The sequence below is a fragment of the Haliotis asinina genome, chromosome 12 (genome assembly GCF_037392515.1).
Source record: "Haliotis asinina isolate JCU_RB_2024 chromosome 12, JCU_Hal_asi_v2, whole genome shotgun sequence".
Taxonomy (NCBI): domain Eukaryota; kingdom Metazoa; phylum Mollusca; class Gastropoda; order Lepetellida; family Haliotidae; genus Haliotis; species Haliotis asinina.
The window spans coordinates 56,864,290-56,879,903 of record NC_090291.1 but is presented as its reverse complement, the minus strand read 5'-3'; the positions used below and the strand labels follow the sequence as shown (position 1 = coordinate 56,879,903).

Here is a 15,614-nt window from a genome sequence, read left to right as displayed (position 1 = left end):
AAGTGGTGATTTTTCTCGGAACAAGTACTGCTGTATACCAAAGCAAACGAAACAAGAGCTCACCTATCTTAGGCTGTCTCCTACTCAGACAATGATACACCCATTCTCTTTACACCCCCTAAAGGCCCTAACCCACAAGTGACGAGCACCCCCAACCTTCCAAGTGGGCTTTGCCAAGAGCCGTGGCAGAACGGCGAGATATGTGGCAAACACCACAGCCATAGTCGCGGACTCGCACGTTTCAGTAAAGAACTGTAAGACAATGCATTTGTTATCACCTTCATCCTAATCGTAAACTAATATGTATTCGCCTACGTAACACTATGTTTTTGATAGCACCCACTACAATTACCAACTACAACTACAATTAATACAAGGCTTCAGGTTGACGCTTCTGCTCTCACTCATTCTCATCACTGCGAGTTGTCAATTGTCATCTGGACTATGTTTGTAAATTGAATTTGTTTATTTTATATCCACCTTATAAGTGTGGTAAATTTTGCAACTTGTTAGTGTTTATGTATTTGTCATTTTTATATTTCATGTTTATCTGTGAGTTCAAATTAGAAGTCACATGTTCAATGTTCTGGCCATATCGTGATGGCCGGAGTTATAGTTATTAAAAGTGAATTATGAACAACTAGATTATTACCTAATTTGCACACTTTTGGATGATATTGTCTTTGCCACGGATAAAGGTATATTTTTCATATTAGCCTCTTGTAATGTAATCAGAGGCTGTTTTTTTAAACAAAATATCGCCCTAGGGCGATATTATTTCAAGTACTCGGAGTGCGTTAGGAGAGGTCAAACCCGCATACGTGCATATATCGTTGTCCAGATACATAAAAAGACACAGGTTTTCAATACTGGTGATACGAGACTAAACCAAATATCCTAATGAATGAGCTACATCCACATGCGCCCATTTAACAAAATTCAAGAATGTGTTATTTGATACAAATCATTGATTTACACGTTTTAATGTTGCCATCTTAAACAATTTACCTTGAACACTCCTGTGACCAGTCCGGTCCATGATCAGTTGTTCTGGAACTCCTCTTTCGTAGAGTTTTGTTGCAGTGGTCAACCTCAAAGAATGATTGGTCTTGTGCCCCGAAATCCCCACTTTCTTGCAATAGATCTGGAATAACTTTTAGTAACGTGTTGTGGCCGATCGCCTGGTGACTAAACCAGCTTTACCTGTAGGGCGCTGCAAAGGAGTGAGATAGAATGCGTAGTCACGGTCTGTGTCGGGGGACAAGGCCATTGGTAGAGGTATACGTGACATCGATCTTTGCCAGCTGTGTCAACGTTAACATGGTGATCAACTATTTTGGGGGTTATTTTACAGTGTTTCAAACCACCCTGAGAGGTCTTAGATATATATTCTTTATATCTGATAAAGACGGATCGACTTGTAGGCTGCACTAGAGTGTCTGAGACATCGTATGTTCCGGTGTTCGGCGCCACTTCTGTGAGCGAAATATGCAGATACAGCAAAGTGTCCACAAGAACACTAGGGTTAAAGTCTCCCAGAGGCTTGCATTTCCACAACATCTCCTCTTCATCGTTTGTTGTTGGCTCTGCCTGGCACTTAGAATGGCCGATGCCAAGATTTGATAAACGTTTAAGCTCACTATCAAACACTTGACGAAATTGGCGCTTTATAGAAAATCAGCACTTCGTTTAGTCGTCAAGCGGATATGAGACTGAATCCCCATTACAACTGAAGGAGGATAAAAGTCCCCGTTAGTTTTCATGACTTCAATTATGAACCTGCTCAGACAGAAGAAGAGTGAGTGAGTTTAGTTTGACACCGCACTCAGCAATAAGGTGGCGGTCTGTAAATAATCGAGTCTGGACCAGACACTCCAGTGATCAACAGCAACAACATCGATTTGCGCAAATGGGAACTGATGACATGCGTCAACCAAGTCAGCGAGCCTGACCAGCCGATCCCGGTCAGGAGGACAGCTGTACGTGCTCCATTACCTCCACTGTCTTGATTCAGCGCTGTGTGTTCTTTGGAATGGCATCTGGGACTTCGACCATAGTTTTACACCATGCCTACCGCCGCTGGCGATTGTTGGGAAAATAACAAAAAAAAACCAAAAAACCCCATAACAATACAAAATAAAAAAATTGAAAGTCTGATAAGTTTAAAATGTAAAATTGAAAGTTGGGGTCTTTACGTATTGTCTCGGGAGGACCAAAATTTCACAATACTTTAACTCACTTTGAGGATGCAGCCACTTACAATTGCAGTTGCTAATTTATGCTACCATTTTTGAAATGTCATGTATTTATTAACAACATATGTTATGCAAACTGTATGTAACAATTATATTTCCTTTAAACATCAATTATTAAATGACAATAAACACTATAAAAAGATCCGTAATTGTTGTGGCTTTAGTTAGAGCAAGGAAGACATCCGCAGTACATCATGATGAGCGTCTCATGCCTTGTCAAGATCCTGTAATGCCAGGATCCAAAGGTTTTCTAAGACTAGGAGGTCTTCAGATGCCCAAGAGGTTGGATTGGCTTTTCAGAAACCAAACCTAGTTTTGTTTCTGTAAAAAATGCCAGATAATGGACGGTTAATGATTGACTGTGAACGAAGTGAAAAAGGACAGTTAGCAGAGGGATCAGCATCTCAGTTATAAACAAAGGGAACCCAGAAAATCGCTGCTCAGTTCCTCTAGGCTTGGGATCCATCTTCCCTAACATCTCCCCCTATGTGTTTGTGACTTAGTACCGGCATCCACGAAATCGAAATTTGTATTCAATCTTACCTCCGAGATGGTCAGAACCTATTTTCAGATCATTGGCACCATCTTTCCACCGACTAACCCATCGCCAACACAGTCAGTAGAGGGATCTCTCAGGGGTTTTGGCACCAATTTCCACCCAGACAGGATGTGCAGCAGGCTCCACCTAGATGTTGCTAGACACCCGGTGAAAGCTCTGAAAAAAGCTGACAAACCCTGAAATGGATCATCGTTTGATTTATTAAGAGCATTTCAGGTGTTTTGCGATCCTCCAAGTTAATACCCTTAAGACCCAATCTTCCATCAGTGTTGGAATGTCGCCATTACATCACCCAAAAGGGGGAGTTCCATCGGACCAACTGGACCGACACTGCGTCTGCTGTCCTCACCAAATGTGATCGCAGTTAGAGAAAATGGCGTTGACTTTGCAGCAGGGAATTGGGAACGGCAGGGAAGTTTTGGAAGAGAAATCTTGAGGTTTCTAACAATAGTAGACTTTACCACTCATCTGTAACCATGAGTTAAGGGACCCTCTCGTGTTGTCCGTTTTTTTACCTATTTTGGGTGGGGAGGTCACTTGTTAGGTCTCTCGCTCTCTCTTTCCCCTCTTTCTCTCTCTCGGTATGCATGGACCAAGCGAGGTAATTATCTTGTCAGGGCGGCAGTGACACTGGCCACACGTTTTGTAAATATGTATTTCTATGGTAAGGAAGGGAAGGATTGGAATGTTGGATACTTTCACCACTGTCCGGCTGGTAATCGAACCCAGGTCGTCAGCGTGACGAGCGTTGGCTTTTACCATTAGACTACATTACAGCATGATAGAAAAAAGATGTTTCCTTCACTAATGGCGCTAGAGGGTTCTCGGACATGCTTTCGAGCTCTTGGTCTGTAATACTGAAAATCTGATTCACTTACTTGGAGACAATTACTAGAGGTTTATACATGACGTTTCTCTGCGGTGAGGGAATTTTGAATAAATTAAAAACTGCTTTCTCCCTTGTGGTATACACTAACCAAGAGAGGTAATTATCTTGGGTGTGAAAGGTATAAATAAGGACTGCAGTAGTCGTCGCGAGGGCGTCCTTCAGAAATACCTAACAAACCAGGTACTAGCAGTTCGTCACTAACACTTGTCGGGATGACAGTGACAATGGCCACACCTTTTGTGATTATGTATTTCTGTGATATAAATTTAGAACAGAAGGATTAAATGCTGGATCCATTGAGCAGTTTCATCACTATCAGGCTGGTTTTATATTTGTGTGAGTTGGCTGACGAACAGTTGTAACACTTGTAATGCCATTGCTTATGACTACAACCAGTGCTGAATGTAAGGTTGAAGAACCTTCAACACGTTTGTGTAAAATGTTCTAAAACATATTCCATTATAGATTGGCTTTTAAGATAAATTACGAGTCACATAAATCTATATTCCAACATGGAGCAGGCTGGCGAGTCAGTATATCACGGTTAATATTTAATGTGTACATTAACATAATAGCCTTGCATCATATGTTCACAGATTTTTAGTCGATGTATATTCCGTTGTGGAGAGGACCTGTTGTATGTAGATATACCTAGATATATGTATGCAGTAGTGTATGGTGAATGTTTGAATCTGGTCCAGACGACAGTATTTGCGGGTAATCATTGTTTAGCATTTACTACAGCTGCGTTGCCTTGATTGCCAAGATAACAGTTACTGTCACCGGCGATGGCTACAGAGAACCAGCAGATGACCGGCGATATCAGTCTGGACTTTGTGGGCGACAGTCTAGATGGACGCACAGCAGTGGATGGAACTCGAGATGACCCTAAATCTGTCAGAGGGCAGTGGGCAAGCCGCCTGGACTATATTATGTCCATGATAGGCTACTGTGTTGGGTTTGGGAATTTGTGGAGATTTCCATACATCTGCAACAGGAACGGTGGAGGTAAGTACTTCTTTATTTTGTTCAGTCAGACATGAAATCTTGTAGAAGGTATCATATCTCACCTTCAAGTCAAATTTATCAACAGTGGAAACCTCCTGCTTTTATTTCAAAATGTGAACAACAGGAAATTGTTGTAATTCATTTGTAATATCTGTTTGTTATTACATAATGCCATTTGGGATCACACTTTCTCAACAAATTCTAGAATCTAATCTGTACTTTCTCAGACATAGGGCTCATAATGATGAAAGCGAATCCAGTGGATTATGTTTAGCTAAGTGTCGTGTAGGACAATAATGGGCCAATGCAAAAATCTTAATAGATAAAAACTCGGACCTGGTACAAAACGTGTTGTGTGGTATTTGTTGTTGAATGGATTAATAAAACATGCACTGTATATGCATATGATCCTCGAATCTGTATGTAGTGTCCAAAACTGGTCAGCCATCCGCACTGAGAAAATAGACGAAGTTATGTCATAGAAGGAAACACTTCCTGTCGCCCTTGAGTCACACCTGTATGGTATGGAACACTCACAAGAACAAGCAGCCAGAGTTACAATAAAACAGATGTTCAAATATGCAGTAACCGATATGTGTCGAAAAAAAAGCCTCGAAAAGCACTATGAAGAGTTAAAGTCAGGAGTTAATCAGGAACTGACAGTTCTGATAGTTGTAGCAGGGAGTGGAGCCATCCCACAGATGGCATCCGTACATTGTCAATGTAGCAGGGAGTGGAGCCATCCCACAGATGGCATCCGTACATTGTCAATGTAGCAGGGAGTGGAGCCATCCCACAGATGGCATCCGTACATTGTCAATGTAGCAAGGCGTGGAGCCATCCCACAGATGGCATCCGTACATTGTCAATGTAGCAAGGCGTGGAGCCATCCCACAGATGGCATCCGTACATTGTCAATGTAGCAAGGAGTGGAGCCATCCCACAGATGGCATCCGTACATTGTCAATGTAGCAAGGAGTGGAGCCATCCCACAGATGGCATCCGTACATTGTCAATGTAGCAAGGCGTGGAGCCATCCCACAGATGGCATCCGTACATTGTCAATGTAGCAAGGAGTGGAGCCATCCCACAGATGGCATCCGTACATTGTCAATGTAGCAAGGAGTGGAGCCATCCCACAGATGGCATCCGTACATTGTCAATGTAGCAAGGCGTGGAGCCATCCCACAGATGGCATCCGTACATTGTCAATGTAGCAAGGCGTGGAGCCATCCCACAGATGGCATCCGTACATTGTCAATGTAGCAGGGAGTGGAGTAATTGCACAGACGGCATCCGTATCCTCGCAGTTAACCTTATCGTTCATGCTGACTTGAAGGTCCACGGAATAAATTGATAGTCCAGCACTAAACAGGTAATGGACAATGCGGTTACTGGCACTGACAGATAGTGTTGTCACTTGCACGCCAGCATGGAATATATTATTAAAAAAACCCTGATTTTTATGTGTTAATTACCACTACCACCTTTCCATCACAAGGATAAATATTTCAATGTCAAAACTGCTGAGGTTCTTTTTACCACTGTTAGTTCTCAATTAATTATTCTTTTTTTTTAAAAAAGAAATTGATTTCATGGATGAATTTTTATTAATATGTTTTGTAGATAGATGTAGTTTTATGATTGGTAGTTTAGATTAGTTACGTAGTAGTATCAGTAATGGTTGCACAAGACCAGTTCAAACAAATAAGTATATAATATCAATAACAGTGATCTAGACCCCCTTTCTAAAACACCAAAACCAAAATGACACAACCCGTCTCCCTTTACAAAAGCCCACAGCCAGACGGCTGCCTGCTGTGGGTTTGCCTATTCCCTTTACTTCGCAAATGTCTAAATGGAGTTCGATAGATACTGGCTGGCTGGCTGGATCTAAGCACTGCGCACCTGGCGGAGCACAATGAAATGTGTTATCAGTAATTATGTGCCATATTCAGAGTAACTATATCGATTATGGGGAGGGTGTAATTGTAATCTAGTTCTCTTATTGAGAGTAGGAAGAAGGCTACCCATATATTTAAATGCAGGCATAACCTATTAACAAGGGATTCAGTCGGAAAATACCCTTTGTAGACCTTTTCTTTAATAACAATAGTCAATAGATAGTCACCATGCCCTAATTCTTTGAGTTTGTTAACAATCAGAGACTCAATGGCAACCCAAGATATGTTTTCAGCCTGCCAGAGTTCCATTATTATGCATAGGTGTGAATAAATCTCTAATAGTGTGAATGAGCAGGTGGTGGTGCAGTGGCTTGCAGCCGGCTGGAGGCTATATGGGGGTGTCACCCATTAAATTGATTTCAGCGAAACAGTTTAACCTGTATCTTCTATTATGCCGTTGGTTTTCACGATAAATGCCTGTTAAGCTTGTTGCATCCCTTGTTTTATGTACTTATTTTTCTCATCCTAGCTTATAGAATATGTTTTATGAACCTTTGATCTAATTTCATTTTGTTGTATTTTTCTAGTTCGCTTATGATCAAACAAAACTCCCCTTCTGAGATTTTGTTATCATTGAGTGTGGTGGAAACATGATCTCCTATTGTGTTTAACTTTGACACAGCAAGTATTCTAATTTCATCGCGTTTCTTTGCTTTACGATTCACGCTACGACTGTTGTTAACAGACCAACTCCCACTGCTCTTAATCCCATGCTAGTTGCCATTAGGGTGGCATCAGTGCCATCTATGTAGTGTAAAGCTCTTGTATTCTTTATGTAGTGATGCCCGGGTATCGCACTCTTGTTCTAGCTGACGTTTTATTGCGCATATCTGTTTCAGTCGAAATCCATCTGCACTTCCTTTAATATTTCCTTCTTCGTCTACGGATGGATACAGCCCCATTCTGTGTGTCTATAATATAGTTTATAAATTAATTTTAATCACATGTCATTTAATTTTTGTTTGATTTATTTTAAGCTTATAAGGTTTAAATTATCATACAGGTAAATGCGAGAGATTCTAATCCGTCCGTCTTAAACTAAAATTTGTACCCCATCGAGGCTCGCTGATGTAGGATAGCCTTTTCTTAATATGATTTTATCCTCATGTCTTTTTCCCCAAGATATTGAGCAGCCGTTTAAAAGATCTATTGGACTGGTGGGACTCTTTGTGGGATACATATTGACAATTAATGTTGTGTCTGATTTTATAACATAATCTTTATGTAAAAAATAATCCGGTTAATTTCTAACCTAGAAAGAAAGTTGACTGGTGCTAACATGTTGCCAGTGGGACCTGGTATTCGTAATACTTGTATAAGTCTATCTTCCCAGGGAATATAGGATATGAAGAGGAAGTTGTATACATAATGGTTGTTCTGGCTCAACCTGTATAATCCTTAATATAATAACCTATCCTTCCCTCACCCATCTTAATTTATAAACCCCATACCAGGACCACTTTTCATCTGCCATGTAAAAGTTTATGATTAGTGATAAAATAGCACTATGAGTGTTCTGGACCAAACCACATAACCCATGATGTATTAGATCAATTTAAAATATTGACCTCAGCGAAACAGTGTAATGTGTATCTTCTATAATGTCGTTGGTTTTTGTAATAAATGTTTGTTGGGTTTGTTGTATCCCTTGTTTTATATATATTTTGTTCTCGTCCTCGCTTATTACAGAACTTTTTTATGATGAATCGCTTCTTTCATTTTATTGTATTTTGTTAGTTCACTTAGTATTAAACGAAACTCTTCTTCTGAGATTTTATTGCCACTGCGTGCGGTAGAAATATGCTCTTCTATAGTGTTTAACTTTGCATTAGCAAGGATTCTAATTTCATTGGGTTTTTTTTGCTTTACAATTGAATTTGTGGGATATAAATTTAAACACCGTCCCAGCTCTTCCTGTAATTATAGCTGCCAATTCAAATCCTGACACCACAGATGCAGCTACGATTGTTGTCAACAACCCAACTCCTACTTCTCCTCATGCCATGCTAGTTGTCATTAGTGTGGTATCAGCTCCATCTATATAGTTTAAAGCTCTGTTGTATTTTTTATGTAGTGATACTCGAATATCACGCTCTTGTTCTAGCTCTGGGTTTATTTCACATATCTGTTTCAGTCGAAATCCATCTACACTTCCCTTTATGTTTCCTTCTTTATCTACGGCTGGATACAGCCCCATTCTGTGTGTCTATAATATATTTTATAAATTATTTTTTAATTATACGTCATTTAATTTTTGATTGATATATTTGTGACTTATAAAATTATAAGGGTGAAATTATATTGGAGTGATTGCTTACCATTGTTTATATAACTGTTAGAAAATAGTTTCCAATTGTTTTTCTGATAATGTCTCAGACGTGAAGTTCAAACTAATAAATTTTATGTTATCAGATAGAAAAATCTTGGTTAGAGATATAGTGTCTTCCAAGGTAATGGCGACACCTTGCAGGCTTGTTTGTAATTCATGCATTACCCGCACATAAATAGAGCAAACTTGATATTCTCTTGTCTGGCAGACCAATTGATTTTGAGTCCCTTCACGATCTCAATAGGATCAAATCTTGATTATATAAATGCCTCTGACTTCACACCATGAAAATCTTAGTTGATGTCGATGGTTCTTATTTAAAAACCCAGTTTGTAGATGTATTTGGAAAGTATAAGCTATTAGTCACTGATGAAAAATCTGTACACGAGTGGTTCAATGGCCCGATGCAGTTTTGGCAGAACCAACTCATTTTCGCAATAGTGAGTGAGTGAGTTTAGTTTTACGCCGCACTCAGCAATATTCCAGCTATATGGCGGCGATCTGTAAATAATCGAGTCTGGACCAGACAATCCAGTGATCAACAACATGAGCATCGATCTGCGCAATTGGGAACCGATGACATGCGTCAACCAAGTCAGCAAGCCTGACCACCCGATCCCGTTAGTCGCCTCTTACGACAAGCTGAGTCGCCTTTTATGGCAAGCATGGGTTGCTGAAGGCCTATTCTACCCCGGGACCTTCACGGGTCTTTTCGCAATATGGTGCGCTACGACAGGGTGCGGTCTGACGTTGACAAAGACTAGGCCTGATGCCTTGAGTGAATCAGTTTTCACGTTTCAGGTATACTACCAGATCAGGCGTATCCTCAAAGTGATCAGTGCTCCACTTCCACAGGACAAGGCGTTGAATGTAACGAACAACCCGTACGATAGACATGCTTACGAACGGATTTGTAATGAATTCGGAATTGACCCTAAGACCGATTGGTGTTTACCAGGTCTAAACCATGGTTTAGGAATTCCTTATAGCGATGGACTCTCGGTAAAAGTATTTAAAAAGATTTACTAACAAACTTCATGAAACCAAAAATGTTTAGCACGGAAAAAACGTCTCCCACGTACAACCATCAACGCATACTGATGAAATGGGTATAGTGACATCACCACCAGAACCAAGGGTTAAACTAGGGTTATCCCCCACAGTATCCCCCACCGTGCAGACGTCCAGTCAGCAGCATATAGATAGTAAAACAGCATTAGTTGTCGGAGGTATCGATGTCGGCTTGTGTCTTATTTGGTTAAAAATTCCTTAGCTGTAACGCACGCCAGCCCACCCACAGTGACGATGAATGCCCACAGATTTTGACTAAACCACGTGACGGTTTTACCCAGAGTGCTGAGCAACCACGATTCAAGAGCTTCAGCGGCCTTACCAGCGAGTTTAGCCACGTTTTCCCCGAGCGATATGAGATGGTTTTTTTTATCCAGTCTCTGACGTCACCACCACTCGGTGTTGGGTGTGGGGTAGTCCCACCAGTAACAGATACTACAATAGTTGGTATAATGAAACCTAATGCTGTCATAACGCTGACAATAGTGATACCTTGCTCACAGAACAAAATTTTAATACTGTCGGCTAATGTTGTATCCTCGTTCAGTATTCTATCGATGTTTTCCCGAATGCAGCTGATCTGAGTTCGAAGCTGTTCACGATTTGAGGAAGCGGATTCTAATCAGGCACGTCTCTTGTCTTCTAAGTTACTAATTACGACGCTTCATATCATCGTCTTCCGTTTCCCTGAGTTTAACTTTTTCACTAGCTATGTGCTTGTCTAGTTCGTTTAGTTGTTGTTCACGAGTTCTCTGCCTACGTGTTTCAAGGCTTCGTCTAGGCCGTACAGTTCCGTCATTGGAAATTCAAATCCTAGTAATGGTTTAAAAATGTTTACTTAACAGTTTTGCGATACTGTCCAATGATTCTGTAGCACGCTGTGTTATGTCACCACTACTACTTAGCTCGGATCTGGTAGTTTGCAGATCTTGAACGATCTCCGGCGGGACTTGCAGTCGGCTGTCCACATAATCCTGCACGTTTAGTTTATCGCAGATAAAATTGGTACCATGGCCACTGGCTAGAGTGACGTTGTTAATCCTGGATGACTGTAGTGCTAATAGAGTGATAACAAACGAGAGAGACATGGTATCGTAGCCTTCTCTGGACGGCGTGCAAATCACAGTATCTGGGTGCTGACACAAAAATTCAACTCGGTGTTGAAAGACTTCAGAGAGCAGACGCTTGGGTGGCATTATTTCACTGCAAGGACAGGGATTCGTTCTAGGAGTGTTTGAGAGCGGGAACGGGGGAAAGAAACAGCTCGCTGAAACTAAACACGCCAAGCTAGTGTTGAAAACCGGCCAGCCAGTAGATTGGAGAGTCCTGCGGTGACTTTTTTGTTAGTAATAGTTCGTAATGACCTGCGGGCGGCCTTGTAAATGTTAGTAATGACCTAGTAAATGTCAGTTAATGTTAGTAAATTTTAGTAATAGTTTAGTAAATGTTAGTAAAATGACTGTTTTTGAAGTTCTAGTGGTGTGTAATCTAACCTTTATCTCTATGTATTTAGCATATGTTGGATATTGTTTTCTTTTTAAAAATAAAACCTAGCGTACTATATTATAAAATGGAATGTGATAAATAACTAGAGTAGATGTTAGTCGCAGAGTTATAAAACGGACAACAAGCAGCGTGATAGACTGATAACGCTAGTCGTGGGTGGTAAGGGAAAGCAATATTTAGGTGACAACATAACCGCTGATAAGATTCAGAAAATGTGGGATGAGGAAATCAATAAATTATACGCTAGATACTACGCACAACTCGGGGCTGAGATGATAAAAGTCATAGGTTCTACTATTACCCAGATTTACACTGGCATAGTGTCACACTTTTTACCGATCCCACCTGAACGTCATCTTTATTTGTGGGAGGACTTAGAGAAGGACCTGTTTATCGATAATGCCTTGAGTTTTTTAAGTTGTGCTTTGTACCACAAATATGGCATGTACCTGGTCCCAATGGCGGCAGCGATCATCATGGCAAAGCATTGTAAATTCAATAAAAGAAATAATAATAACAATGCCTGATGATGTACGCCTCTCCGTGGTGGGCCTAGATAGGGGAATTTTATTCCCTGAACTGAACGTACATCACCCAGTTAGGGCTAACCCCCCGAAGCTGGTACATTTGACCTTCGTCAATTTAATGCATATCATTGTTTTTCACCTCCGGGTGATAAGGCCACTGGCGGATCATCCATTCTAGTCAGACACAAACGTTATTCAAAGCCCTGTTTCACTTAATACTAATATACAGGCTGTTGCAGTGAGAATTACTTTACATGTAGCGTTTACGCTATGCTCTCTTTATATTTCGCCATCTTCGACGTTTGCCAAAACTGATCTTCAAGCTCTGTATGACCAACTCCTGAAGCCCTGTATTATAATGGGAGATTTAAATGGGCACAACCCACTCTGGGGTAGTGTAATTATAGTCTGGTTCATAATTATTGAGAATTTTTCTTCTTACTTTGAGCTATCCTAACACCTCAAATGATTCACTGATACTTAAAACTAAGTAATGGTATAAGGGAGGTAACTCATCTTGGCCTACTGAGTATAGTACAATTAGAGTTACCTCCCCTGAATTTGTAGCAGACGTCATTTTCCTCAGCACTGTCAACAATGTCTGCTGAAGATAAAAGAAGGTTGATTTTTGAGTTGTGTAATCAAGGAATTGATGATGTAAATACATTGGCAGAGAGAACAGGAACTCCTCTCTCTACTGTGTATAGGATTAGGAAGAATTTTAAAGAGGGAAAGGATTTTGGGTACCAGAAAGGAGCAGGGAGACCCAGAAAGTTGGACTTCTCATCAGGTATGAAATGATAGAAAGGGGATCAACAGTTGTATCAAAATCTACAGTTAGAAGAAATTTGATTGATCTTGGATGGGAGAAAAAGACTGGAATTCCTTCTCCTCTCATGAAACAAGAACATAAAGACAGGCGTGTTGAGTGGTGTTTGGTACATGAAAACTTTGACTGGGAAAATGTGATTTTTACTGATGAAAGCTCAATATGGGTATATCCCAATAATGTGAAAATGTGGACAAAGTCTGCGTCAGCACCGTTGTATCGACGACCTAAATACAGCCCAAAGTTTCATGTATGGGGAGGGATATCCTTATTAGGAACGACCCCGCTGTGTGTGTTTGAGGGAAATCTGACAAGTCAACGCTACACTAACATATTAGATCATTTTCTCCTTCCAAGTGCACATGTGTTTTATGGAAATGACTGGATTTTGCAGCAAGATAATGATCCTAAACACACCGCAAAACATGCCAAGCAGTGGTTTCAGGAGAAAAATGTGACTGCATTACCATTTCCTGCATATAGTCCTGACTTAAATCCCATTGAGAACATTTGGGGGATGATGAAGGAATGTGTGAATCAAAAGGGGTTGACAAAAATTGAAGACATGAAGAGAGAAGGATAAAGAAAGAGAGAAAAAAGGATAACTGGGCTATACATGAAGCACTGTGTGCTGAGAAACGTAAACCTGAACGTTTTATTGACGTTCTTGATGCTATTAAATGTTTTTTTGATGAACTGAATTCCATAGCTGATGAGTGTATACCAAAGTCCTCTGCAGTTCCACATATTCGAAAACCATGGTTCAGCGATGACTGCAAACAAGCTATGAAGGCAAGGAAAAAGGCCGAACATTATTTCCGTCGCCATCCTATGGTGCATAATTTAAATAAATGTAAAATTTTAAATGCTAAAGCGTGGCGTACTTTTAAACAAAACAAACGCCAACCTTGGCAAAATTATGTATCTAAAATACATTCTCGGACACCCATGTCCAAGGTATGGAACATGGTCCAGAAAATTAAAGGTAAAGGTACTAAATCTACTGTCCGTCATCTTAAACATGGAGATCAATTACTTACTGATAAATCAGATATTGCGAATAAATTGGGCGAAACACTCGCTAAACATTCTTCCTCATCTAAGTGTATACCTAAATTTCAGCAATATCAAAAACAACAAGAAAGGAAAACTATTAAATTTCAATTCAGATAATGGGGAAGATTATAATGAAACATTTTCTATTCATGAACTCCATACTGCTCTTGATCAAGCTCATGACACTGCTACAGGAGCTGGTAACATACATTATCAACTCCTGAAGCACTTAACAGAATCCTGTTTAGAGACGCTCTTATCAATTTGTGATGATATTTGGACTTCCGGGAAATTTCCTTCTTCATGGCGTGATGCCATAGTGGTAGCAATACCTAAACTGGACGTGATCATACGGATCCATCCAATTATCGTCCGATTTCATTACAAGCTGTGTTTGTAAGACCATGGAACGCATGATAAATAATCGACTTGTTTGGTATTTGGAAACACATAACCTTATCGCAGATATACAATGTGGTTTCCGGAAAAAACAGAAGTACTGTCGATCCCTTGGTGCGTTTGGAATCATTTGTGAAAAACGCGCTTATTAATAAACAACATGCTGTGTCTATCTTTTTTTTATCTTGAGAAGGCATATGACACAACCTGGAAATATGGCATTTTAAGAGATTCACATGATTTCGGTATGCGAGGTCGTTTGCCTGAATTCATAGGCAACTTTTTAAATAACAGACAATTTCACGTCCGCGTGGGTTCTACCCTGTCTGATCATTACAATCAGGATCAGGGTGTTCCACAAGGCAGTATTTTGTCAGTCACACCTTTTAGTATAAAGCTAAACAGTTTATCAAAAGTATTAAACGATTCAATTGATGGATCGTTATTTGTGGAGGATTTTAATATTTCTTGTCGTGGTAAAATATGCATACCATTGAACGGCAACTGCGGTTGTGTTTAAACAAGATTAATAAATGGTGTCTTGAAAAAGGCTCTAAATTTTCTAAATCGAAAACTAACCGCATACATTTTTGTCGTAAATATAAACCACATACAGACCCTGATGGGACGCCCATTAAAGTTGTGAAGGAAGCTAAGTTCTTGGGCCTCATTTTCGACTCACACTTAACGTTTTTACCGCATATTAAATCTCTTAAAACTAAATGCCTGAAAGCACTTGACTTGTTGAAAGTGGTTTCAAATTCTAAATGGGAGGGGATCACGCTACCCTTCAAGCAACTTAAAACTATTAGATTCAGTCCACCATCAAGTCCTAAGACTTTGTCTTGGCTCCTTTAGAACTTCATCTGTTGACAGTCTGTATATCGAGGCTGGCGAACCATCTCTTAAGCAGCGACGTATAAACTTAGCTTTACAGTATGCAACAAAACTATATTCAAATGAGTCAAACCCTTATACAATAAGAAATCTTCTCTTGTTCCGCCTCTTGGTTTAAGAATAAAACCACTTATTTCTGCTGCCAGCGTTGAGCTGGAAAACATAGCTCCTTCCCGTTTTCTTTCTTTCCTTTCTTGGCAGTTGGTTCGGCCACAAGATGACCTAACATTAACGACATTTAAAAAATCAATAGGCTGGTCACGCCAAGCCCTGTGTATGGACTTGTATGTCATTACACAAGTGTAATTTGAAAAAGTTTACTTTT

At 40.1% G+C, this 15,614-nt stretch overlaps 1 protein-coding gene across 1 annotated transcript in view; it reads left to right on the top strand.

Annotated features, from left to right (window-relative positions):
- Positions 1-4,305: 4,305 nt before the first annotated feature.
- Positions 4,306-15,614, top strand: part of LOC137258409 (sodium- and chloride-dependent glycine transporter 1-like) — a 34,633-nt gene continuing 23,324 nt past the window's right edge. Inside the window, exon 1 of the mRNA XM_067796082.1 lies at positions 4,306-4,711. Coding sequence (XP_067652183.1) covers positions 4,492-4,711 — 220 coding nt within the window. The 5' untranslated portion in view covers positions 4,306-4,491. The remainder of the gene's footprint in view (positions 4,712-15,614) is intronic.